We start from the raw sequence: 23,913 nt of genomic DNA, 5'->3' as shown, positions 1-23,913 counted from the left end.
CGTGCTCCTGGTGGCTTCCTGAGCATAGAGTGTGCGGTAAGTAGTTGTAGCCAGCGCATATAGCGAGTATGGCATACACGCCATGGCCGAACCGGTCCTCAGACACGTGTCGCAAGCAAGGGAATGCGGCGGAGGGGAGGCGCGGGAGAGTCGGAGGTCGGGGCAGGCCGGCAACGGGGAATCGGAGTTTTAAAAGGCGAACTTTATTCCCCTACGTGTCGGCTGCTTGGCTCTCACCACCGCTCACCTCCATCCTCACTGTCCACGTCCTCCACGATGCTCACTTCGCGCGGCGTACACCGTCTCTCGCGCAGGGCGCTGAACAGCGCGAAGAGGACGAACGCTTTCTTCTCCACCGCTGCCGCTGCACCCATCCTCGCGCGGGCTGCGTCCGCTCCTTCGTCATCACAACGCGCCGTCCCCCGTTATGTCCCCGCGTCCCAGTCTGGTTCGTACTCCCTCTACCTCTGCGAGGGAGCGAGCATTCTCTGACAGGCCTTTCCGCCGTTCTTCTGCGCTTTTTCTGACGTGTAGCTCGTTCGTACGCGACTGAGGCCCAGGCGACGACCGGCCACGTAAAGACGGTCATCGGTGCCGTCGTCGACGTGCAGTTCGAGAGTGAAAACCTTCCCCCCATCCTCAACGCCCTCGAGGTCGTCGACTTCCACGGTGGTCGCCTCGTCCTCGAGGTCGCTGCTCACCTTGGTGAGAACTCGGTCCGTACCATTGCTATGGACGGTACCGAGGGTCTCGTCCGTGGCCAGAAGGTCGTCGACACGGGTGCTCCAATCCGTATCCCCGTCGGTAACGCTACCCTCGGCCGTATCATGAACGTCATTGGCGAGCCCATTGACGAGCGTGGGCCCATCAAGGGTGTCAAGCTCCTTCCCATCCACGCTGACCCCCCTGCGTTCGTCGACCAGTCCACGACTGCTGAGGTCCTGGAGACCGGTATCAAGGTCGTCGACCTCCTCGCTCCCTACGCTCGTGGTGGAAAGATCGGTCTCTTCGGTGGTGCCGGTGTCGGCAAGACTGTGTTGATTCAGGAGCTCATCAACAACGTCGCCAAGGCGCACGGTGGTTTCTCCATCTTCTGCGGTACGTCGCGCATATATGTACCTCCTTGACATGTTCCTGATGCTGACTTGAGCGCAGGTGTCGGTGAGCGTACCCGTGAGGGTAACGACTTGTACCACGAGATGATTGAGACCGGTGTCATCAACCTCGAGGGTGACTCCAAGGTCGCTCTCGTCTTCGGTCAGATGAACGAGCCCCCTGGTGCCCGTGCCCGTGTCGCGCTCACTGGTCTCACCATTGCGGAGTACTTCCGTGATGAGGAGGGCCAGGACGTGCTTCTCTTCATCGACAACATCTTCCGTTTCACCCAGGCTGGTTCGGAGGTGTCTGCCCTTCTCGGTCGTATCCCCTCTGCCGTCGGTTACCAGCCCACGCTCTCGACGGACATGGGTGGCATGTACGTCTCTCTCATGATGACGTAAATGGGATGATGCACTGACGCGCGTTGGACTTGCAGGCAGGAGCGCATCACCACCACCAAGAAGGGTTCCATCACTTCCGTGCAGGCCGTCTACGTGCCCGCCGATGATTTGACGGATCCTGCTCCCGCCACCACCTTCGCTCACTTGGACGCCACCACTGTGTTGTCGCGTTCGATTGCTGAGCTCGGTATCTACCCCGCCGTCGATCCCCTTGACTCCAAGTCCCGTATGCTCGACCCCCGTATCGTCGGTACCGAGCACTACGAGGTTGCGACCGCCGTCCAGAAGATCCTTCAGGACTACAAGTCGCTCCAGGATATCATTGCTATCCTTGGTATGGATGAGTTGTCCGAGGAGGACAAGCTGACTGTACGTGATCTCTCACTTGCATCCATTCATACAATGCTGACGATCCTGCGATAGGTCGAGCGTGCTCGTAAGATCCAGCGTTTCATGTCGCAGCCCTTCGCCGTCGCCCAGGTCTTCACTGGCTTCGAGGGCAAGCTCGTCCCGCTCAAGGACACGATCCGCTCCTTCAAGGAGATCCTCTCCGGCGCACACGACAACCTCCCCGAGTCGGCCTTCTACATGGTCGGCACGATCGAGGACGTCAAGGCCAAGGCCGAGCAGCTCGCGAAGGAGATGGGCGAGTCATGAGTGCGGAGCGGCTGATCTCGCTGCCTGTCTCTCGCTCTCTCACTCTGTGCGGCGGAGGCGGACGGACCGACGACGTGACGTGGGCGTGGGCGTTGTGTTGTTGCTTCCGGTGGTGCAGGGCTGGATCCTTCCTCCTCTACCTTACACCTTGCATTGCCAATAAAATCAACCGCATTAGCTTTTTCCTGTTAATCCTGTCACACCGCACCGCACATGTGTTGGATGTTCTGTTGTCGTGCCTTGGGATGTTCCCCTGGACCCGACCCCGTAAGACGAGAATAGATATGGTTGCGCATGCGTCTCATGTATTACCCTCGGCGTGATGGGTGGTTGGTTGGTTGTTGCTTGAAGAGGTGTGCGGCGTTGCTGAGACTGAGTGTGATTCGTGAACATGTACCCATGATATGTTGTCGGCAACATGCATGAAGGAGCGCGAACGGGACCGAAGGGCCGCAGGTTAGGCTCTGAAGGTCGGTAGTCCCACAGGGGAGGGATACAATCTCGCTATTGAACGTAGACGTAGAACAGCTAATACAATGAGAGGCGATCATCCTAGACAATTATGATACACGGGAAACTTCAAACAGGAACCCAAACCGTACCCCGCCTCCAGCCTCTACCTCTCCTGCGACCGCGGGTAGGAGGAGGGACCTCGACTCGCGCCTGGCAATACGGGCACCGACCCGACTTTTGCGTGAGCCACTGGTCCACGCAGTCTTTCTGTACGCACAAACCAGAAAAACACCGTCAGAAAGCAGTTCTGTTTCGCGCGCAAAACGCACTTACATGGTACACATGCCCACAGCTGAGCAGCCGAAGCGGCTCGGGCGCATCGCTGTTGTCCGAGTCTGCGAGCTGCAGCGCACCCGCGTCCGTCGGCCGTGGAGACTCCACCCTCACTTCGGTTATTGTCTGCGTCCCGCCGTCCGAGTCCGCTCCTGCTCGTCCTCCTGCTCGTTCTCCTTGCGCTTGCTCGAGCCGCGGAAGCGCGCCGAGCTCGAGTTCATGCGCGTCGCCTTCGTGTCCATCGTCCTTGTCATCGTCATCGTCCTCGTCAGCGTTACGGTCCCGTCCGTTGAGCCGCCGCGGCGCCTCGAACTCGACGAGACAGATCCCGCACGTCGCCTGGTTCTCGGGGAGACGGACAAACGGGTACGCCGCGGGCCCAAACGTCTGCTCCCACTCGTCCACCATCATGTCGTTTCCGCCCGCAGGGCTCGTGGTCGTGGGCAGGTCCGAGTCGGGGGGCGCGTGCTGCTCGATCTCGACGTCTGTCTGGGTCTGGGTCTGGGTCTTGTGGCGTTGCTTGCGCAGCGTTGGGCGGAAGAAGACGAAGCGCCTTCTCTTTGAGGGTGTAGGAGTGGGTGTGGGGCGACGTGGGGAGATAGGTGAGTGGGAGAGTGCGGAGGGGAGGGGCGTGAGGGGGCTGGTGGGGCTTGTGGGTGCGTCGCCGGGCGGGGGCGGGATGTACAGCACGAGCGGGATCCGGTCGACCTCTGCACGGGAGAGCTTGTTGATGCTAGGTCGCCCGGCCTGTCGTCTCGCCGAGATCATACGGATCATCTGTCGAAGGAATGATCAGGTTCATGCAGCAGGGACAGGGAGACCACAGCGTCCACACGTCGACGTTGAGAGCATGAGGTACGCACCGGTACGAACGTCGTCAGCATGAAGTTTCCGTACACGAGGATGACGATGGTGTACGTCGCGGCGGATATGTCCGGGGCGGCTTGCCGACAGGGGGGGCCGTGTGCGTAGATGACGAGGATGGCGCTGAACCACCATACGATCGTTAGGAATGGTTCGAGCTTGTAGAGTCTGGAGAAGAGCGGTCAGTGTTCATGCTCAGAATGCGCGGGCGGGAAGGGTGCTGAGAACGCTCGTGAATGGAGGAATGACGGGAATAATAGCGCATACAGCGGCATATAAGCAGCATATAATGACTGTTTTCGCCCATGGGTCTCCCAAGTCGAGGACATGTGGAAGGCAGTGGGCTAATGTGCGCTCCATAGTGTGACCGAGTTCCTCAAGAGTGATAGATGAAGTTGAAACCGCAGTGGACACTTACAGTACGTGGAACACTCGCCATGAGATGGGGCATGTAGCGTCGGCAGAGGTAGGCATCCGAGTCAACGTAGCCTCTCCCACAGCGGCAGGATTGCCTGCAGGCGCGGTATTGGCGAGAAGTTCTTGAGACAGTCTGGTTTGCCTACGCAATCGTCTGCTGGTAGTATCAACAACGTCAGTCAACACACAAGCTAAAGCACGCACAAGACTCACATCCGTCTACTGGTAAAAAACAGCCACGAAATCAAGTACAGCCTCAGGATGAGCCTCCCGAGCCATATGAGATTCCATGCACCGAGGATGGCGCACGCGCCGAGCTCTGTTTGCCCTGGATGCTCCGGGTGAGGGCTCTTGCGCACACCCCCGACGGCGGTAAGCACGACGATGACGATAACCTAAGGAGTCGCGTTCATTGATCGCGTCTCCGGGGAAGGGGAATGAGCCCGAAACCGGACTGCTGTACGCACCTGAGCCAAGGACAACACGACGACCGTGAGGTACTGCACGAGTCTCCTACGCTCCCGCTGCGCACTCCTGCTCGGGCCAGTATACCCCAGTACCTCGAGGACTTTCCTCCATGCCCTCCCGTATGCGGTAGTAGGTTGAGGTTGAGGTTGAGGTTGAGGTTGAGGTTGAGTTACAGTTACACTATTCCCCGCATTCGCTAGCGGCATGCGGGGTTCCGGTGAGGCCGGAGACGTCGCTTCAGCATTTCTTGGCGGATTCGATCGTGCCGCGGCCGCGGGGAGGGTAGCGAGCGCAATCCCATCGGGACTGGCTGCGTTGTCAGACATGGTGGGGGGCCAGGAACAATGCTACATGGGTATGGGACGCAGGCAGTATATAGCGCAGCCCAGGGCGGTCAGAAGCACGCTTATTTTGGCTGTGATACAGACCAACTACGCCTGTAGAAGTTATCGACTCCAAGGCGCATATGGCCAGGCGTCTAGCCCACATGCTGTACTCTACATGGATTCCTGTACCTCAAAAGAACACTCTCCGACGTTCTCCAAGGATAACATGCTACTTGCATGAGCTGTCTGTAGCAGGGCGGCTCAGATGCATCAGCGTTCAACAAACCTTCCCCTGGCTAGTGACAGATGAGCGATACGCGCGAAGCCCGGAGGCGATTGTTCAACAGGTTCCGATGGCCTGAATAATGTAGGTCGTCATGCGGCAGCTCTGATTGCAATTCGACGTTGTCGAAAGATAGTTGAGATGTGAGGTGGAGGCAAGTCCGATTATAATTGAGGTAGCAGTATACTATGTAGTCGATATCAGTCTTCGGAGAGGAAGCCAGCGGCCTTCTTCCGGAACTTGGCCTGGTCCCTCAGCCACTGCAAAATTCGGTAAGTACAAGTCGGACATCTCGGACGCAGTGAACGCACCTGTCTGTAGTCATGCAGCGAACCGATTTTCTCCCCTATAGAGTTCCGACGGACAAGGTCAAGAGACAAACAAGACATGAAGAAAACTCTCGCACTCACCATAGTAGTCCGGGACAGGGTTTGTAGCACTCTGCCTCGTAGGGTCAACACGGTTCTTGACTATATGCTGGTGAAACTCCTTGTCTCGCTTCTCAATGAGCCTCATCGCACGCCTGTGCGTCGTGCGCCATATACTGGACCCAATGATCGGGCCAACAAGGTATCCCAGGCCTGCGCGAGGAAGAGGGGCACAGGAACGACATGTGAGGTTGTGTGGCAGAGCATTATACACCGGAATACACACCTGCGCATCCTAGGGTGGCCGCGCCATAGACAAACATGGGGTCAATGTTCTGGTGGCATTGTCAGTAGGAGCCCATCCATGACACCAGCTTTACACGCACAAAGATGGGCTTGTTGGGATCCATTTCGGTGTTGCCGAAGTAGGAGATGCCAGCGAGGAAGCCACCGATAGTCGTTGGGATGGTGACAGCCTACAAATGCAATGAATGGACATGAGTAGGTTCGACGTACCCTCAAGAACGACAATTGAGACATACGGTCTCCCATCTCCTCTTGCGCTTGCGTATGGCCAGATACTCCTGCCACGGGAGCGTCTCCTCCGCCTGCGAAGCTTGTGAAGAGCCAGTCGTGTTCGCTGCCTTAGTCGCCTTTCCGCGAGCCTGGATCCGCGTTCGACATGTCGAAGTTTTTGGCCTTGCAACGTTTGCGACGCTCCGCGAGAGCGGTCGTACCTGCAGGGTGGACATGACGGACTTAAGTCAGAAAGCTCGAAAGTGCGAAATGACATCTGTGCGTGTCCTCCCGCGCGGCCGAGGCGCCATTCCCGCATTTGGCAACGTCAAGCGCTCGCCCCGTGTCTCCGGGTGCGCCCGTGAGTCTAGACCGTACAACTCGCACGACGTCGACGAGTTCCTCAACTTCTGCGGTGACGTCAACGAACTTGGGGGCATATATATACTCAACCCTCCACGGGTGGCTCATCTTCATGTTGTCTTTCTTCTCCCACAACCGCCGTCGTCGTCTGCGTCCGGAAAATGGAGGTATTCGCGTCGCCGAAACACTGTTTAAGCCGAGGCGCTTGCAAGCCAGGCGCCGTCTCAGCCACAGTTATTCTCCACCCTCATCAAGTTGCTGATATTATGTAGTCATGGGCTAAACGATTGGTTCCGAACCCCGGATTGCGGGGAAAGCAACATCGGGGCGATGCGAGGGTAGGGCCCGGTAGGCAGAGACTAAAAACGAGGTGCGGAGTCACATAAGGATTCTCAGGCCTATCGGACGAATTATATCTAGCCCTCGGACCGCCCTCGGATACCTGCTGCCAGTTATCCCCTCTTTCACCTCGACCACCACGTCCCTCCTCATAGTGAGTCCATGACCCTACGACGGAGACAACTTCCTGACGTCGACTAGGATCGGATATTTTCATAGACATACACGCTATGCCGTCAACGATCCATATACCCCCGGAACTCTGCGACCAGACCATAGACTATCTCTGGGATGACCTCGAGTCCCTCCGAGCGTGCAGCCTCACCTGCAAGGACTGGCTTCCGAGCAGCCGCTACCACCTTTTTCGCAACCTCCGCCTCCGGAACGCGGACGATGTCGCACGCTTCCGTGCACTCCTCACCTCCTCCCCTTCCATTGCCCACTGTGTCCGCAAGCTCTCCCTCAGCGCAGACTACGACGGGATTACTCCGGACGGCGCCGCACGTGAAGACGACACATGGGTGAATGGTGCGGCCGAGCTCTTCCCCTTGCTCGACGGAGTCACGACCCTTGCTCTCGCGCGTGTGAGGTGGCATGCGCTCAATGCGGAGACACGCGCAGCATTCGCCGGAGTGTCCAAGTCCGTACGCCAGCTTTTCCTCTTCGAAGTCTCGTTCGACGCATCCCGCGACGTGATCGCCTTCTTGTCCGCCTTCCCCTTCCTCAATGACCTCTATTTCCAAGCCGTTTCATGGAAGCACGACTCCCCTTCCCCATTCGACGAGCCCGATGCGCCCACGGACGCTGGACGGATGCAACTCTCGTACCTCTTCCTCGACCCAAAGTCGTCCCCTACCCTCGTGACCGAATGGCTGCTCAAGCACCCCGAGGAACAGCGTCTGCAGACGATCCAACTGTGCTGGCGCGAGCTCGAGAACACCCAAGCCGTCGGCAACCTCTTGCAAGCGAGCGGCTCCTCCCTCGAGACGCTCCAAGTCGAGTTCCCCGCGGGGGTGTCCGAGGACGCGGTGATGCAGAACCACCTGAGCCTCGCGCACAACACTGGGCTTCGGGCGCTGCACTTTGGCGGGCTCGACGTCCGCGCGTCGCAGGCGTTCGTCTCGAATAGACTCTTCCCGTGGGTCACGGTCATGCTCTCGCAGGTCCGCTCGCGGCACCTTCAGGAGGTCTCGTTTGCGCTCGAGATCGCGTCCGTGCAGGATCTGCTCGCGCTGGACTGGGCGCGGATCGATGCGGATCTGAGCCGTCCAGAGTTCCACGGGCTCTTGGTTGTGTTCTACGTGTCGTGCGACCAGGACGGGATGGAGAAGGAGGTGCGGCGGGAGATCTCTGAGCGGCTGAGCGGGTTCCAGACGCGGGGCACGCTTTGCATTTCGTGCATCTAGATTTTTGTTGATTATCTTTATTCGTTGCTTTGGGTCTTCTTGTAATGCTAATGGGTGCTATCTACTGACATAGAATTATGGTTACTACGTACATACGTTGCTCACTAGACGGGCTAATATATTGGGTACTGGCCAGCGGCCAGGATTGTCTTGTTACGTCCTATTGAATGATTCTCTGGTGTTGTATGAAGATTGATGCCATCTTCGCAGTTCTGGTGTTCTTCTCCTGGTTCTCGTTGACTCCGTCATGCAGTCCATCAAATTGGGGCCAATCTTCCAGTCGCGGCTCATGGGTATGAAGCTGCAAGCAGCCCCTCAGCAGGTTGTCGGCCGTCTGCAATCATCGCGGGGGTTCCTCAACCAAAGAACCGTGAGGCCCTCATCCGCCTGAAACCACGTTGGAGTGGAGGAAGGTCGACGCGGCGTTCCCAAGGTGTCGCGACACCGTCGTATCTGTCGCTTCTGTTGGCGAGTCGCGATGTGATGTCGCGCTGGATAACCTCACCTCGGAGCGCGAGCTATGTTCCCGGGTCGTATGTCGTACTCACTGCAAGTTGAGACGGGTCTCTCGGGAGGGGTGCCAGAGAGATGCAGAGGATGTGTCGGACGGCCAAGTCCCGAGATGGTCTCGACCAGGGGGGGGGCTAGAGGATCAGGCGGTTATCTCGGTCCTGGTGCAGAGGCAACCTCTGACATTGGGGTACAAGACAAGCTTAAATGGAGAGCGCTTGGACAGCAATACGATCTCACACAGTACTGACTCGGAGAGATTTTCTCGACTATATTTTACGTACTTACAGAGCGGATACACACATGCTTCTGTCGCAGCTGCAGTGGTCGAAGCCGCTTTAATACGCCGGCGTCGGACGCCGTTCGTCTTCCTCAGAGATGGTGGTTTTCGCGATCGTTCGTAGGCGCGGGCGTCTCCTTTATTAGCCAAACTCCTTCTCCATGTCGCAGGGCTTCCGGTATGCCTGGCCCATCGAATCCTGCTGGGCAGTTGCGTAGGAGACAAGCACGTCCATGTATGTCTTTGGGTATGTCTCTCCCGGCCTCACCCCCTCAACAAGAAGCCCCGTATGCGAATCAAAGCGTCAGAGCTCTGAATTCTCGCAGTCCACGAGTTGCTGGGCTATCGTTCCGATCTCCGACCTGCCTGCAGAATCAGCGCTGAGCTTGGGCTTCGCACGTATCGCCATGACTTCCGTCACTCGCGAGGTCCTTGTTTTCAAACCCTCCTGCACAGCCTGGTCCCCACATCCGACCTATACTCCGCGGAGAGACTGCCTGAAGCAGCGCAGAACCTTTCGAGAGAAAGTCTCTGAGGTACAGCATCTCCATGCGCCTTGCCTCCATGCGCGCATCGATGCTATGTTGACTGTCTGCTTCTGACCGCCCGGGACTGCACTATATACTGCCTGCGTCCCACACCCATGTAGCTCCGTATCTGGGCTTCTGCCCACCATGTCTGACAACGCAGCCAGTCATCGGGGGATCGCGCCGCTCGCTGCTCTCCCTGCGGCGCGATTCCCGATTCAGATGTCTCCGATTTCCTCGGAACCCCGCACGCCAACACGCACCCCCGTCACTTTCACTGCACCTCAGCGTCGACCACAGCGGACGACTGCGCTTGGGAGGAGGGTGCTCGAGGTGCTGGGGTATGCTGGGGTGGACAGAAGTCCTCAGCGGGTGCGTCGGCGTCGACTTGTGCAGTATCTCGCGATCGTCATGCTCTCCTTGTCCCAGGTGCGTGCTTTTCTTCCTCTCCCTCCACCGCCTTCCCCCTTCATCTCCCCCCTTCGTTGAAATGGACGTCACTGAACGCGTCCTAGATCGTCATCATCATCGTACTCACGGTTATCGCCGGTGAGCGCAAGAGCCCTCACCCGGAATACCCAGATCAGACGGAGCTGAGCGTGTGCCCAACGCTCGCGGTGTGGAGTCTCTTATGGGCAGGAAGGCTGCTTCTCAGGTTGTACCTGGTGTCGTGGCAGTTCTTCCGGGGCAGACCGATGTGAGTCTTTTGGATGACCCTCTGGGCGCTGACTCATAGGACTCGGACAGAACTACTAGCTGGTGGTTGCGCTGGCAAGACAGGCATCGAGTGTCCTCCTCGCCGGATGCCATATGTCCGCTCACATGGCGAGGGTGCCACGTACTGTAAGTCCGCGCGCGGTGCCCCTCCTGTAGTAATGCTGGACTGACTGTGTTTTCACAGCCTCGAGAAGCTCGATCCGTTCATTACAGGCATGTGGTTTACCATGGCAATATTATTCCTCGGATACCATGGCCGGCGCTGCCAAAGATCTGCGCCAACTGTATCCGCTGCAATGTACACGATCATCGTCGTGGTGTCCACGCACTTCTTTGTGACGACCATGATTCCGGTATGTATACAAATGTGTGAGTTGATTGCAACACGATTTGACGGTGTTTGCCAGATGCTGCTGGATAGAACACAGGCCGAGGAACTCAACGACCGGAGCCTGCTCTCTCGTGAGGAAGTCGACCGGATCCCACTCGTGCTGTACATACCCCTTCCATCCACCAGTCCAATCACCCCTCCTCCACCGGCTCTGTCGCATTCCCCTTCCATCTCCCCGTACCCTACTCCTGCAGAGAGAAAGCGCTTCGTCTTCTTCCGTTTACCGCCCAAGCGCAGCAAGACGGACGGAATGGACCTGGAGTGCGCGAGCCCCTCGGATGCCGACTCGGAGTGGGAGCGGACATTTGGTCCCTCACCGTACCCTCTCGTCCGCTTGCCAGACAACAGAGCAAGTTGTGGAATCTGCCTCGAAGACTACGAAGCACCTCGGCGGCTCACCGGGCGCGGGGACGAGCGCTCCGAGTCAGGCTCGCATGCGCATGGGGGAAACGAGACATACGAACTCGCCGGTGCGCAGGTCACGGAGGTCAGGGTGGAGTCGCCGCGGCCGATGGATGCGGGTGCGTTGCAGCTCGCGGACTCTGACCACAGCGATGCGCCTGCGCCGTTGAGGCTGCTCAGCTGCGGGCATGTGTATCATGTGAGTGCCATGGTCTGTCTTGTTTCAAGAGTCTTCGCTGACGATGGTGCCCTGGTGCAGCAACTCTGTGTCGATCGGTGGCTGACGGAGAACTCTCGGCGGTGTCCCCACTGCAAAGCTTTGGTCGAGGTGCCTCGCAGGCGTGGTACGGTATAGGTGCGGGCTGCGTACGGGACTTTCTTGGGATCATCCTGTTACATCACATGTATACTGTATAATATGAACTCCTGCGGTCGAAGCGGATACACACACGCCCATGCCCGCCTACCCAAGCTGTGTGGTCCCCCTCTGGAGCACCAAAAAACAAATCCTTCGAACCGGGGTCGAACCAGTGACCTTGGGATGCCTCAGTTGTAACCATTACAGTCCCACGCTCTTCCAACTGAGCTATCGAAGGCTTGGTGTAGTAGTCGCATAACGCTGATATCGTAGGCACCGTTAGACCCTTGACCTAAGCTTGGAGGAAACGCCTGCGCGCCGGAACTTGAACGTTTGAACCTGCGCGGTAACCTATACCCAGTCACGGAACCCAGCGTTGAGAAGGATAGCTCAGGTTTGCCATCCAAAGGTGGTCAGAAATACTGCCTGTATGAGACTAATTTGGAACGTCCAGCGATCATGCCCTCCGTGCTGGATCTCCCGTACGACGTTTTGCAGCTGATCTTCCGGCAGCTCTCTCCCGTCGACGTTGTGCGCTTCATATCATCTTCCAGGACACTCTACTACCCATTGATTGACGACACGACCACATGGCGTCCCTTCTGCACGCCTTACGGCATCAGCGACAACAGCGTCTTCAGGGACCGTTCCTTTCGCGTAATCTACGGTCGCCTTCTGTACAAATACGGTGCCCTTCTCGGACTGTGGTGTAGCGACTACCCATATGCTGGCAACATCCTCGAGTTCCGCCTCGTCCCAGACAAGTGGCAACGCGCTGGAGAGCCCATCATCGTGGGCGACGTCTGGCGGTTTGTCGGACGAGATCGCAACACGAGGAAACCACAGTTCCCCGTCTACATCGAGTTCATCCAAATCGGCTTCTCGCCGTGGCGCAAGTCTACACCCAAGACAGCGAACGACGTGCAGATCAGCTGGCATCTGCGCTCTGATCGCGACCTCGGCTTCCTCGTGCACAACGGCATCCCTCCTCCGTATATCCGTATGGACGGCGGCGGCAGCCTGGCCACACCGTCACTCCATGTCATCGCGCCGACGTCCATGACGCTTGGGGTCTCGAACTACTCGTCTGGCGAGTTTCCCGATAGCATGACTGCCGCCTGGTATGACCCCGAACGAGGTGTCCCGCGGATGCGACAGGAGGACCCACCTGCGATTACGCTGAGGCATCGCAACTGGTGGGACCGTGCAGGCAACTTGCGATACGTCGCAGGGACTCCAAAGCCTGCATCTATCTCCATCTTTCCCCCGCCTCCTAATCAAGATTCCGACGTCTACCTGCCTGAATTGCACAACCCCGACCACAGTCTCGGTTTCAACTACGTGGACTATGTTCCCCGCTACTACACCCTTCGCACGATCATGCAGGAGGGCGTGGACCCGGCGTTGCCCGACTGGCGACCCGAGACCGTGGTCGGCATCTGGCTAGGAGACTACGGCCCCCACGGCACAGAGTGTCTCTTCATGGAGCACGACTCTGCGGAGGAGGCACTGCGGGCGTGGAAGATCACGGGCGATGTGAACATACCCCGCGGTGCGTGCACATGGTCTGCAAACCTGAAGGAGTCGGTGCAATGGGAGGACCCGTCTGGGAGAACAACGCGTGCCTTTCGAGGCAACGGGCAGATAGCCCATCACGGTTTCATGTGAGTGCACGAACTCTATCGCCTTCTCCGCACGTAAGACTGACGTTCTGGCCGTCGAGCAGTGAAGCTACTCTGATCCCGGCTGTGGTCATTATGAGCGGGCGCGACGAGATCACCGTGGAATGGGACGCGTTCTTCACGGCGAAGTTCATCAGGTACAGGTCAGAGCGCGGCAGAGTGGGCGACTGATGGATTTGTGCTCTCCCTTGTCTGTGCGGCATCGGATATGGGCGATGACACCGGTATCTCTTTGTTCTCTCTGCAGTCATCCCCCTCGGGACCTACATGGACCCACTATCCCCTCCCATATTGAGCAGTCATGCGTCTATTTATCGAGCCGGCGCGCTCTCTTGCAGCTCTGTCTCATCACGATCATCAACAGCAATGCGCGCTCGAAGCTTGCCACGTTGTAGTTTCAGTGTGATTCTCAGTTGAGCGCGAGGTACCGTTCCAGTTCTGGGGGAACAAGCTGTGGTTTCGAGTGATAAGCTTCTCACGTCGTCTTCAGCAGGGTCGCTCGTCCGTACGACAGCAGTGTTTGGTTGGCGCCCCGTTGAACGTATATTACTTGGTCACATTATGCATATGACTATGTAGGTTCCTCCTCACCAGGCGACCCGTCCTGTCATTCCACATTCCAGCATGCCTGGTCCCTGGGTACGCGCCGCCAGTCCCAGCCCGATTCGTGGAGGCGAACGACCCTTGACTGTCGACCTTGACCAGCTCGACCTCGAAGATCCAAGCCTTACCGTTGACGATGTCCATGTGAGTGTAGCTGCGATTCGTTCAACCACTTTTTAATTATCCTTCTAGGTAACACCGCCCACCCCGTCGCAAGCCTCTGGTTTGGAAGATGGCGAAAGCACTTTGAATGACTGCGGACAGCCGTCCTTGAAAGGGAGCCGTGAGTCTATGAGCTCAACCCGCCCGTTGATCGCGGTATCCAGGGGCCGTCTGGCGCGGTACAATACAGGCCTCTCCTCGACTGCGACCAGCAGTAGCGGCTCATCGTCTCGACAAAATACAGAGAATGTGGCGGATCTGCCGCCAGAGGTGCTAAAGAAAACAAGGCAATTGAGCAGTCGACCGTGCGTGGCGGCGACGCTGCCAAAGCATGGTCTGACTGTGCTCGAGCTATGATGGAATACGACAAGGCGAATGTCAAGAGGTGGAAGGAGGAAATTGACACACTCCTGGTTTTCGTGAGCCATCTACTGTTCCGCAGCCCTTCTCGATGCTGACAGATTGATACGCAGGCTGGTCTTTTCTCCGCGGTAGTCACTGCTTTCTTAGTGGAGTCTTGCAAGTCCCTTCACCCGGAACCTGCCGAACGCATCATCGCCCTTCTCGAGGTAATCGCTGCCGAGAGGAGGAACTCAACGATAGAATCGGGACCCGAGGTCGACACCCGCTTCGTGCCGGCCGACAAGGCCCCTCTGGTAAACGCGCTTTGGTTCACGAGCCTGATCTTCAGCCTTGCCGTCGCATTCGTCGGCCTCCTCGTCAAACAATGGTTCGGAGAATACACGGCGGGGCTCATGACGGTGTCGCGCTCCCGAGTATCCAAAAAGCACGCGCGAGCCCGGCAGTATCGTCACGATGCGATGCGCAAGTGGCATCTCAGGACGATCATGATCTACCTGCCCGTCATCTTGCAGCTCGCTCTCATCTTCTTCCTCGTCGGGCTGTGCGAGCTCCTGTGGTCCTTCAACCTGCAGGTGGCCAAGGTTGCCGTATCGTTCGTGGTCGCGATCGGTGCCTTCTCCATCTTCACTTCGGTACTTGCCACCATCTGCGACGACTGCTCCTACCGGTCTCCCCATGCCTTCGTGTTGTACTTCATCTGGAAACTCCTGGTTTCTCTCACGCGCGCCACTTTGCTGGCCGTGTATGGCGTCTTGTCGTGTGTGGTACCAACGCCTCCGCCTGTGCGATTCGGAGACACAAAGGAGCCTCATACACCAAGCCCGGTGCCAAAGAAGACCCCCTCGCTGTGCTTGCCGACCACTCCAATGGTCCTTTCGTGGCTCAAGAGTGCTGGAGAAAAGCGTACCCACTGGAGCTGGAAGGAACGCGAAGAATTCGCACTATCGATGTCATGCCAGGACTCATATGATGCATCCATGCTGGACGAGCTTGACCGGGTCAAGATGGACCTCGTGGTTCTTCGAGACGTCGTGCAACCCTGTCTGCAGACGCTGCCTTTGGAGGGCGCGTTCGCATGTGTCCGCAACATCCTCACTCGCCGAGCGGACGCGCACGCAGGTGATCTCCCCGAATGGAACCACGCAGTGCTGGACAGCGAGACGCTTCTCGTTCTTGTCAACATTGTCCTGGACCTCTTGGGGAGGAAGGAGCTCATTGAACCGGTACGGTTCAAGCACTCCATGAAGCCCGATAAGCTGGGGCGGACCCTCGGACAACGGAGGCAAGCCGCGCTTGAGATGCAGACGAAGACGCTTGGGATGCTGGAGAAGCTCGGGATGATCGAGGGTCATTTCTTCCTTCCGGACGAGACTCGCTCTTCCGCGGTCTCCATCCTCATGGCTCATCGCAGACACCTGATGCCGGATGGGGGGTCGAGCAGCAGCCGCCAGCTGGTGTACGTCATGCTGTCCCAGCTGTGCGCCGAAATCGCGCCTGAGGCTGTCGAAACAAAAGGTATGTCTCTATAGCGTCCCTGTCGTGGTTGGACAGAGCGCTGATGGCAAATCCATAAAGACGTCAACGATGTCATCTCGTATGGGGAAACGGCCGTCAAGCAAGACTTCCCAGCTGAAGACCGCGCTCCCCTCTGCGTAGCCACGCTTGCCGTCACGATCATGGGTGCAGTGATTGCGCGGACGCCTCCGTTCCCCGACGCCCTCACTCCTCTCGACATCACCTCGTTCTTGAACCGGGCGACGAAGGTGTCGCATGAAAAGCTCTCGCATGTAGTGGCCGGCTTCTACGTCTCACCCCTTTCCATCGAGGCGCTCGCAGAGCTGCGAGCCGCGACCATCGAGTTCCTCACCGCTGTCGAGAGCGTACTCCCATCAGATGGCAGCGTCTGCCTCCAGGAGCCCGTATGGACGGAGCTCAAGCAGAACGTCGCCGTGATCTTTTCTCGCTTCCCCGCCCAAAATGCGTCGTACGCCGAAGGGGAGAGCGAGATTTTCGAGAGCATCGACAAGATATTGCAGGGCAAGGCCACTGCTCCGAGCCGCGTCCGCCGACCTCCGGTCACCAGGACCACGGCTGACAGCCTGCCGAAGACTCTGCTGAGGTCTGCGGATTCGATGCACCACCCCTCTCCTCCGCCGAGCCCGACGGACACTATTGCGTGCCACGGTCGCTTCGTGTTCCCTTTCTTCCACCGCAAGGGGACCAAGGACGTTTCCGATCTTTGCGCAGTTTAGGTATACTCCACGAACTACTTGAGCGTTGTCCTAGCTAACTCTCGCAGTTCCACTTCTACAGATGGGCTCCATGCTAAAATTATGACTTATTGGTTTGTGTCAGGACACGTCATGACAGAATGATCCGGATGTACTGGTAATGACAAGAAGCTAACGGACCTGGATGACTCGATGTACGGAATTGCATGCTTCATGTTGTATCACGTTCCTAGGTCGCACAGTCGGATAATAACAAAGGAGATTTCGGACCCCAATGACGCTTCTAAACTTGTTGGTATGGACAAGGTGTCGTCCGAGGCGTCCCTACTTGAGTAGCCTTACCCGGCTTCGAGACTTGATGTAATGTCCACTACCCACCTGAGCAAGGACACGACACACCGAGTCGCATGCCAACACCAGACAATTCTGCGGCAATATTACAAGTTTATTAGGCATCCATGTCAGCGTTCGTTCTAGTAAGGTCGTAAGATGCGTGAAATAGATATGTGGTCTACGAGTGCTCATGGATACAAATGCAGGGATGGGCGCGGGCACTACTAGCAACACAAGGGAGGGCGTGAGACGGTACGGTCACGGGTAAGAAAAGAAGGAAGGGGGGAGCACAGGGGAAAGGGAGCGGGAACGAAAATAAAGGGGGGAAAGGGGGGAACGAGGATGGGGATGGGGTGGGGGTGTGAGGAAGGCATGATCGTCATGGGAGGAGCACAATTAGCAAGCATAAATAATAAGGCGACTCGAGTCCCCGAGGAACCATATTCCACACGATGCGATGCAAGGGCTATGGCTATGTCCGCCGTGGTGAGTGCGGCGGTGAGGGCGACGACGGCTCGTCGTTCGGATGTGACGACTCCGACGTGCGCTTCTTCCGCCGAAGCGTGCGCGATATTGAGAACGAGTTCATGAGCGCGGACGGATTCCGTCGCCTCTTCTTCTGCGGCACCAGTTGATGCCGCTCGGACAGATGGCTCTGTATCCGCTGCATCGCGACACCGTTCTCCTCGGTGGCAAAGTCGAAGCCCCTGTTGACGGAACGCAGACCGGTGGACATGTCTGTTCGGCTCGCGTGGAACAACGACGGCCGATGCAGGCTCGACCTGCGACTGAAGCGACTGGTGGGACGCTTGAGCTGCGACAGCCCGCCGTGTCTGTCTTGCGAGAAGTCATGGTTGGGGTCGTTCTTCATGATCCACCGTGCGCGGTCCATGTCACTGGGGTGGAACGAGTTCTTGTAGGCCTTGGCGATGTATCGAGGAAGGCATGCAAGGATGACCACAAGAGGGATGCTGAACCAGAAGTAGGCGGAGCGGAAGAGGTAATGGTCGTTCCCGTAGATAGGGGTAGGGAACCATCCGGGAGCGATGAGGGAGTAGATGGCCTAAGCGGAGGTTCAGTGGAAGCCCGATATGCAGATCGAGATGAAGCTTACCGTGTATGCCCATACAAGCACAATACCGAGAGCCACAGCGAAGAAGATCCAGCCGGTCCACACGTGGGTGTTGAGACCATTGAAGAGATCGGCAGTCATCACAGCCCCGATGGCCATAACCTGAACGAGTCATGTCAGTATGACGTCGACAGCGTGTCCAAAATACTGTCACTCACAGTGGCGAACTCATACTGGTACACATCGTACCCATCAGGACGCGAACTGGTCGTTGCGTACGAGTAGAGGATGAGGAAGAAGATGAGAACAGACTGGCGAGAAATAATCAGCACGATGCAGATGCAGTAGACTAACAAGGAGGCCACGTACCTGGACAAGTGCGTCGAACATGTAAATCAGGAATAACTTAGTGCCGAAGTATTCGTGATTTTTGCTATGACGGTACAACTCGGGCATGGCCATGAGTACATGGTCATCTAGCAGAGTCGCTGCATGAGCGCGGGGTATGGATCGCTAGCTGGGGGGAACACGTACCGACGATACGATCGAACACGCCGATGCCAATGACTGGAGCGATGGTCCAGAAGGTATTCCAGAACAATAGATAGGTGTATTCGAACACACTGTGCCACACTGAGTCAGTACCACACCTAACGCTATACTTGAGTGCAACTCACTATTGACTGCTCCATGCACAGTAGATCTGGAACCACCAAAGCACAGCAATACACACGACGTTCTTGTAGAAGAAGTTGACAATCCTAGATGCGGCACCGACGTCAGGGGCTTCTCTTCGGCAGCACGCGACAATCGCGGAATGAAGAAAAATGACGCACATGTTACCATTGCGGGCGTACGACCAGTGCCCATGTACAAGCAATAGCCTCTTCAGGTACCGGAACTACGCCACATCACATCGCCAGATCAGCTCATACGGCCTCACGCGCAGTATCGAAGAATGAAACGTACCTGCGCGATGGCATAGTCAGACGAGTTGACAGCCTGGAGACCCTCCTCGCCGGAGATACCGACGCCAACGTCAGCAGCTTGGATCATGCTGACATCGTTCGCGCCGTCGCCGATAGCCAGCGTCATGGCACCAACGCCCTCCTTGACGAGCTTCACGACGAGCGCCTTCTGCAACGGGGAAACTCGGCAGCAGATGACGCCCTCGCAGTGCATCGCAAGGCGCAGTAGCAGGTTCTTGTGCTTATCGTTAGACAATGCCTGTTGCGCGTGTCAGTCCATGCGTATCAGACCATAATGCTTATGCAGAGACGTACGTGTGTGAGTGCGCCACCGTCAATGACCAACACGAATCCACCAGGGCGCTCGCCGTTGTTGTGGCCGACGAGCGAGGAGATGCCAGTGTTGACGCGCTGAAGAGGGTAGCCGCCCGTCTGCTCCTGTTGCGATTCGTCCAGACCAACGCCATCTTCCTGCAGGATGCCGCTTTCGGGGAAGAACTGCTCAACGGCATTGAGCATCTGCACGTAGACTGGGGTCGAGCCTTCGCCTCCGCCGCGAATAATGATGATGTTGTCGTCGCGGCCGATGAGGTTCGTGCTGTGACCGATGGCGATGGCAGTCTCGAGCTTGTCGCCAGTGAGGACCCAGATTTTGATGTCGGCTTCCTTGAGGTCCGCGATCGCCTCAGGGACACCGTCCTGCAGACGGTCCTCGATAGCAGTCGCGCCGAGCAGGTGCAGGTCGTGCTCAATCTCGTCTGAAACGGCCTCGACTTTGTCCTCGCGGTCATCCAGGGAGATGCTCGCCTCATGGTACCGCTTCGACCAAGACTCGTATTGGCTCTCTGCAGACAGTATGTGAGATCATCGACGAACACGAAATTGAAAACATTACGCACCAGGAATAACCTTGTAGGCCAAAGTCAGCGTCCGGAGACCCTCGCTCGCAAACTCGGCAAGGTGCTCCTCGGTCGTCCGAATGGCATCATCCTGGCCAGGACTCAGGCGCTCGATAATGACGTTGTCCGCGCCCTTGGACAGCAGGTAGACCTTGCCGTCCTCGTCGTCCTCATCCAACTTGCGGAGGATGACACTCATACGCTTACGCGCACTCGTGAAGTCGAGAATGTTCAGGAGCTCGAACCGTTCGTACTTTCCATGGCGTGAAAACGGTGTCTGCAGAATCAGAATCTCCCGGTCGCGGCCGCGGAACACGAAACCAACGTCAGCAGCGGCTTGCACGAGTGCAGCTTCGTCGGGCGACTGTGCCTTGTACTGAATCGCACCAGTATCAGGATCGACAGATACCAGCGCAGTGTGGCAGAGTGCGAGCACAGTCCAGAACCCGTTGAGCATGCGGCCGTGGCGGTCCTCAGCCGAGCCAGAGACTGCACGCTGGGCCGCAGTGATGTCTGCGAGAAGCCCAGCATCGGTGAAGTGCGCGCGAACATGCTCCGCCTTCTTGATAGCCTCGGCGGAAAGCGGGTCGGGCGTCTCGGTGGTCGTGGAAGTGGACGCGTCGGACTTCTTCGCGGACGGTGGGGAGCTAGACCGGGAGAGGCGGTCCGGGGCACCCTTCGCGTCGGGACCTTCCTCAGGCACAGACTGAATGCGGGCGACATCATCTTCTGCCACCTGCTCGTCGCCGTGGTAAACGCGCCCGCCAACGGTACACCGGCGGAAGGCCATGGAGTTCTGAGTCAGTGTACCAGTCTTGTCAGAGAAGATGTATTCGATCTGTCCAAGGTCGTCTGACAGATTCCAACTGCGCGCCAGAGTGGCCTGTCCGGTCTTCTCGTAGAAGATTTCGCGGTCGAAGTAGATGAACAGGGCCTGGCATGTGCGCACGGCCTCGATGGAGATGTATAGGGAGATGGGGACGATGTTCTGGAAGGTGATAAGAGCGAAAACGGCAGTGATCAGGCCGTTAATGCGGGGGTTGTCGTCGCTCTGAGTATCACCGTACAACCAAGGCGCGCCCATGGGGAAGTAGCGCTGTTCGAGCACTGCATCTACGATACCACAGACGATGGCCATGATGGCGAGGATGAGCAGATTGATGAAACTGGCAGATGGGCAGTTCAGCGATCACTACACATGGAATCGGGCGGTGAAATGACGTACACTTGGGGATTCATCTGCCGTTCGACTCGACTCCGTTTGCTGGGCGTCGCGCCGGAGTTCAGCACGATCTTCGAGTCCTCGCCGGTGAATAGGACGACACCAATTACCCACTGCGTGTTGCGCAGAACCGTACCACGCAGGAGCACCATGTTCGTATCAACCGCAGTCTTCTGCCCGTCCGAGGTGACAACTGCGGCGTGAACCTTGTACAGGTTCGTGTCGGGGCGGTCACATTCCACTTGAAAGGCGTTCTCCTTCGCTGCGCATGCCCGTGCGGTGTCCAGGTGCGTGAGCGCCGGGCACGCATTCCGGCTCTTGAGGTTCGTCTCGCCGTCGAGGTTCTTCGTCTCGACGTACGCAACGTTCTCCTCCTCGGAGGTCGCGCAGATGAGGATGTCCGCGGGGAACGACTCGTCCTCCTTGATTTTGACGATGTCGCCCACGCGCAAGTCCTCCCAGATAGTCATCTTCCAGTGTGGACGACGAGACGCACCGTGGTGATGATGGAACAACCCGCCCGGCTCTTCAACTGGCTCTCCATCCTCGTAGTCCGTGTTCTCGTCACCGGCCTCCGTGCGTGTCGGAATCGACTCGAGGTAAGCGCCATCCATGGAGAGGACCTCGGGCGGCGCGCTATGCTGCAGGTGCTCGACGTCCGCGTCGGCCCTTGCCTTCTTCGCACCCTTCTTGCTACGCTTGAACTTGGGCACCATCGCACGCACGAACGTCTTCTCCTTGTGCGCCATCGCATTCTGGTTCGTGAACCCGCCGCCAGCCAAGACGCGCACCTGAGAGTAGTTGACGCTCCGGTCCGATTGATGGCGTTTAATGTCCTCATATCCGTCCTTCAACGCAGTGATGAAAAGAACGATGAGGAGTGGGAGGATGACGAGACCGGGGGAGACGGTGGAGAAGATGGAGAAGAACTGGAGGATGGCGATGGCGAGGAAGAAAATGTTGGCGATACGGCGAAACTGCTCGAGGAGGTTGCGGGGAAGGAAGGTGATGACGGTATACTTGGAAGTGATGACCTGGTTAGTGCAGTAGACGTGCTCCTTCAGGACTTTGTGCCGTTTCTTGGGGTCGTAGTAGTGGTCGGGGAGGGGCTGGTTGACGAAGACCGTCCGCGGGGGGCCCGGCTCTCTCTTCCGGGCGAAGAGCGCCTCGACATTGAAGTCGGCGATCTTGTAGTACCACCTCGCTATCGTAGACGACATGGTCGACGACGACGAAGATGAGCGGAGGAGTCAAGCTCGAAAGCGGGCGAGTCGGGCGAATGGGTGGAGGCAAACCGAGGGCTGACATCGGGACAGCCATCCTATAAGCCGCGCTGTGTCATCATCATCCGCGCGCAGGTCCCGAGTCCGACCGGCAGCGCACGCCCCTCGTCTTCCTGATTATTCCCATCATCTCTATTTTCCGACCCACCTGTTCTCGCCGACGAGCAACGCAGCGCCCACACACGACCACGTCGTACACTCTCCCAGAGAGGGTTCACCGAGAAACATCCCGTCGGCCGAGCCGACCGCGTCATCGCCAATCCTCGCTCTAGCTTGCCGAAGGCGCCGTTCCCAGGCGTTTGAGTTCGGTCTGGCCCACGCACCTCCGGAACAGAGTCATACAGGCTCAGAGAGCAGAATCTGGCAGGAGTTGAGCAAAAGCTGGCAGCAGGATGGGTGTTGTGGGCAAGATGCGTTGTCCACTCGGGTGCAGTACCCACTAATGAGTCTTCTGGCCCAGGCGGCACAAGCGAGGTGGTGCCCTGAAATTTATTACCGATGCAGGATCTGTGATTTCCCTCATCTTTCGCGTATCCAGCTGTCTCTTTCAGGCGTCGTAGGTTAGTCCGCGGAGTCTCGGATGTACTGGTTCAGCGTTGGGTCGGCAACAGCTGAGAAGAGCGACAAGGACGGATCGGACCTACGGAGGTATCCGATGTGGTTATCCGTACCTCGTTTTCCGCCTAATGAGCCACACGCACGTTAACCACTCTCCTGGACCATTCGATTGCAAAGTCACGGTGGTAGATATGTTTCCAAATGCCGGTGGATCCGCCTCCCTTCCTTCCGTATATGGTGTCCTGCCACGAGCTTACGTGACATCAGTCATCAACCGCTCGTCCCGGGCCGCCTTCGGACCGCCGGTAAATAGGTAGCACGGAGAACATACATACGTGTGTATATACAGATGAGTACATGCGGTAGAAAGACTTGACACAGCTACGCGCATCGAGAACAATGCAAGCGTATCATACTATCGCGTATCATAGTGGGGTTTGGAAGACAAGGAAAAAGAAAAAAAAATAGTCACGGATTGCCAATTGGACTCTATCAAAACTTGAAGGGGCAAAGGTATGAATCCATCCCAGCGGCGGCGCCGGGAGATCAGTTTCCATTGCCAGACCCTCCTCCCGCTTGGGCCCCGCCTCCTGACGCGGGCTGCGAACGATTTTCTTCGTAAGCGTTCAGCATCGCGACGATGTCTGGCGGCGGTGCTTGGGGAGAAAGGGGAACAGCCATGCTGTATCACACGAGAGAAGACCGACGTCAGCAAGGCGTCGACACAGCGCAGCGCATACCAAGGGCTCACTCCATCATAGTGATGCCGCCTTTGTGGATCAAACAGGTAGACCCATCTCCGAAAACAAGGTCATAGTACACCTGCGGAAGGTGCCAGGTCAGTAACTAGTCTACACAGCTGTGAACTACTCACCGCATGAGCAGTCCTAACGGAGCCTTGATATTTGCCGACCCATATGCGGCCATGACCAGCGAACATGTGGGTAAAATTCTGCATACGAATGAGCTGAGATATTTGTGAGCTGCTGTCACTGTGTGCACATACTACAGGATTGAGTTCAACCGGTTGGAATGCGGGGTAACCCTGCAAAGTAGCGGG

The 23,913-nt window shown here is 57.5% G+C and overlaps 10 protein-coding genes and 1 non-coding gene across 11 annotated transcripts; 7 read left to right on the top strand and 4 right to left on the bottom strand.

Moving 5' to 3' along the window:
* Positions 1–276: 276 nt before the first annotated feature.
* L226DRAFT_468625 (ATP synthase F1 beta subunit) lies at positions 277–2,156 on the top strand (the record flags this gene model as incomplete). The annotated part of the gene is made up of 5 exons (XM_067676145.1): positions 277–448; positions 535–1,098; positions 1,156–1,474; positions 1,535–1,868; positions 1,923–2,156. 5 exons carry the CDS (start codon positions 277–279, stop codon positions 2,154–2,156), a joined length of 1,623 nt encoding a protein of 540 aa, XP_067532082.1.
* On the top strand, positions 2,038–2,607 carry L226DRAFT_176819 (uncharacterized protein). The gene has a single exon (XM_067672681.1). It carries the CDS (start codon positions 2,153–2,155, stop codon positions 2,477–2,479), a length of 327 nt encoding a protein of 108 aa, XP_067532081.1. The 5' UTR covers positions 2,038–2,152; the 3' UTR covers positions 2,480–2,607.
* A 128-nt stretch (positions 2,608–2,735) lies between these two features.
* On the bottom strand, positions 2,736–5,070 carry L226DRAFT_615515 (uncharacterized protein; the record flags this gene model as incomplete). Its single annotated transcript, XM_067686787.1, has 6 exons — positions 4,691–5,070; positions 4,437–4,618; positions 4,225–4,380; positions 3,806–3,974; positions 2,943–3,719; positions 2,736–2,876 (listed from the first exon to the last, which is right to left on the bottom strand). Exons 1-6 carry the CDS (start codon positions 5,015–5,017, stop codon positions 2,736–2,738), a joined length of 1,752 nt encoding a protein of 583 aa, XP_067532080.1. The 5' UTR covers positions 5,018–5,070.
* Positions 5,071–5,386: 316 nt separating this feature from the next.
* On the bottom strand, positions 5,387–6,442 carry L226DRAFT_513226 (mitochondrial import protein Pam17). Its single transcript, XM_067678367.1, has 6 exons — positions 6,211–6,442; positions 6,055–6,144; positions 5,955–6,003; positions 5,711–5,881; positions 5,612–5,646; positions 5,387–5,560 (listed from the first exon to the last, which is right to left on the bottom strand). Exons 1-6 carry the CDS (start codon positions 6,418–6,420, stop codon positions 5,501–5,503), a joined length of 615 nt encoding a protein of 204 aa, XP_067532079.1. The 5' UTR covers positions 6,421–6,442; the 3' UTR covers positions 5,387–5,500.
* A 230-nt stretch (positions 6,443–6,672) lies between these two features.
* Positions 6,673–8,449, top strand: L226DRAFT_491665 (uncharacterized protein). Its single transcript, XM_067677365.1, has 2 exons — positions 6,673–7,040; positions 7,088–8,449. The coding sequence occupies exon 2, from the start codon at positions 7,117–7,119 to the stop codon at positions 8,290–8,292; it is 1,176 nt and encodes a 391-aa protein (XP_067532078.1). The 5' UTR covers positions 6,673–7,040; positions 7,088–7,116; the 3' UTR covers positions 8,293–8,449.
* A 1,055-nt stretch (positions 8,450–9,504) lies between these two features.
* L226DRAFT_615512 (uncharacterized protein) lies at positions 9,505–11,562 on the top strand. Its single transcript, XM_067686786.1, has 6 exons — positions 9,505–10,038; positions 10,125–10,306; positions 10,357–10,452; positions 10,511–10,679; positions 10,734–11,318; positions 11,379–11,562. Exons 1-6 carry the CDS (start codon positions 9,757–9,759, stop codon positions 11,472–11,474), a joined length of 1,410 nt encoding a protein of 469 aa, XP_067532077.1. The 5' UTR covers positions 9,505–9,756; the 3' UTR covers positions 11,475–11,562.
* A 64-nt stretch (positions 11,563–11,626) lies between these two features.
* Positions 11,627–11,715, bottom strand: L226DRAFT_t214. Its single transcript has one exon. It is a non-coding gene; the product is annotated as a tRNA-Tyr (tRNA).
* Positions 11,716–11,803: 88 nt separating this feature from the next.
* On the top strand, positions 11,804–13,669 carry L226DRAFT_615511 (uncharacterized protein). The gene is made up of 3 exons (XM_067686785.1): positions 11,804–11,871; positions 11,932–13,141; positions 13,204–13,669. Exons 2-3 carry the CDS (start codon positions 11,937–11,939, stop codon positions 13,328–13,330), a joined length of 1,332 nt encoding a protein of 443 aa, XP_067532076.1. The 5' UTR covers positions 11,804–11,871; positions 11,932–11,936; the 3' UTR covers positions 13,331–13,669.
* A 581-nt stretch (positions 13,670–14,250) lies between these two features.
* On the top strand, positions 14,251–14,685 carry L226DRAFT_423936 (uncharacterized protein; the record flags this gene model as incomplete). Its single annotated transcript, XM_067674613.1, has 2 exons — positions 14,251–14,343; positions 14,398–14,685. Coding segments are annotated over 2 exons (381 nt in total), but the record flags the coding sequence as incomplete, so codon positions are not given.
* Positions 14,686–15,858: 1,173 nt separating this feature from the next.
* L226DRAFT_176708 (uncharacterized protein) lies at positions 15,859–16,913 on the top strand. Its single transcript, XM_067672680.1, has one exon. It carries the CDS (start codon positions 15,964–15,966, stop codon positions 16,537–16,539), a length of 576 nt encoding a protein of 191 aa, XP_067532074.1. The 5' UTR covers positions 15,859–15,963; the 3' UTR covers positions 16,540–16,913.
* Positions 16,914–17,101: 188 nt separating this feature from the next.
* Positions 17,102–22,443, bottom strand: L226DRAFT_615509 (phospholipid-translocating P-type ATPase). The gene is made up of 11 exons (XM_067686784.1): positions 21,016–22,443; positions 19,791–20,956; positions 19,207–19,736; positions 18,893–19,150; positions 18,760–18,824; positions 18,601–18,684; positions 18,458–18,546; positions 18,293–18,399; positions 18,142–18,234; positions 17,966–18,085; positions 17,102–17,914 (listed from the first exon to the last, which is right to left on the bottom strand). The coding sequence occupies exons 1-11, from the start codon at positions 22,230–22,232 to the stop codon at positions 17,324–17,326; spliced, it is 4,320 nt and encodes a 1,439-aa protein (XP_067532073.1). The 5' UTR covers positions 22,233–22,443; the 3' UTR covers positions 17,102–17,323.
* Between the last annotated feature and the right edge of the window lie 1,470 nt (positions 22,444–23,913).

The sequence above is a fragment of the Lentinus tigrinus genome, assembly GCF_003813185.1.
Source record: "Lentinus tigrinus ALCF2SS1-7 unplaced genomic scaffold L226scaffold_29, whole genome shotgun sequence".
NCBI lineage: Eukaryota > Fungi > Basidiomycota > Agaricomycetes > Polyporales > Polyporaceae > Lentinus > Lentinus tigrinus.
Note: the sequence above shows the minus strand (reverse complement) of the source record. Positions and strands in the feature narration are given on the sequence as shown.

Coding starts and splice junctions, on each gene's coding strand:
- L226DRAFT_491665 (XM_067677365.1), top strand. CDS start 7,117: ATGCCGTCAACGATCCATATACCCCCGGAACTCTGCGACCAGACCATA.
- L226DRAFT_513226 (XM_067678367.1), bottom strand. CDS start 6,420: ATGTCCACCCTGCAGGTACGACCGCTCTCGCGGAGCGTCGCAAACGTT. Junction 6,004..6,054: donor ATCCCAACAAGCCCATCTTT/GTGCGTGTAAAG, acceptor CAATGCCACCAG/AACATTGACCCCATGTTTGT. Junction 5,882..5,954: donor GGCCACCCTAGGATGCGCAG/GTGTGTATTCCG, acceptor TTCCTCGCGCAG/GCCTGGGATACCTTGTTGGC.
- L226DRAFT_176708 (XM_067672680.1), top strand. CDS start 15,964: ATGGGTGCAGTGATTGCGCGGACGCCTCCGTTCCCCGACGCCCTCACT.
- L226DRAFT_615511 (XM_067686785.1), top strand. CDS start 11,937: ATGCCCTCCGTGCTGGATCTCCCGTACGACGTTTTGCAGCTGATCTTC. Junction 13,142..13,203: donor ATAGCCCATCACGGTTTCAT/GTGAGTGCACGA, acceptor GCCGTCGAGCAG/TGAAGCTACTCTGATCCCGG.
- L226DRAFT_176819 (XM_067672681.1), top strand. CDS start 2,153: ATGAGTGCGGAGCGGCTGATCTCGCTGCCTGTCTCTCGCTCTCTCACT.
- L226DRAFT_615509 (XM_067686784.1), bottom strand. CDS start 22,232: ATGTCGTCTACGATAGCGAGGTGGTACTACAAGATCGCCGACTTCAAT. Junction 18,825..18,892: donor CTGACTATGCCATCGCGCAG/GTACGTTTCATT, acceptor GATGTGGCGTAG/TTCCGGTACCTGAAGAGGCT. Junction 18,685..18,759: donor TACGCCCGCAATGGTAACAT/GTGCGTCATTTT, acceptor TGCCGCATCTAG/GATTGTCAACTTCTTCTACA.
- L226DRAFT_615512 (XM_067686786.1), top strand. CDS start 9,757: ATGTCTGACAACGCAGCCAGTCATCGGGGGATCGCGCCGCTCGCTGCT. Junction 10,307..10,356: donor TTCTTCCGGGGCAGACCGAT/GTGAGTCTTTTG, acceptor GGACTCGGACAG/AACTACTAGCTGGTGGTTGC. Junction 11,319..11,378: donor GCTGCGGGCATGTGTATCAT/GTGAGTGCCATG, acceptor GCCCTGGTGCAG/CAACTCTGTGTCGATCGGTG.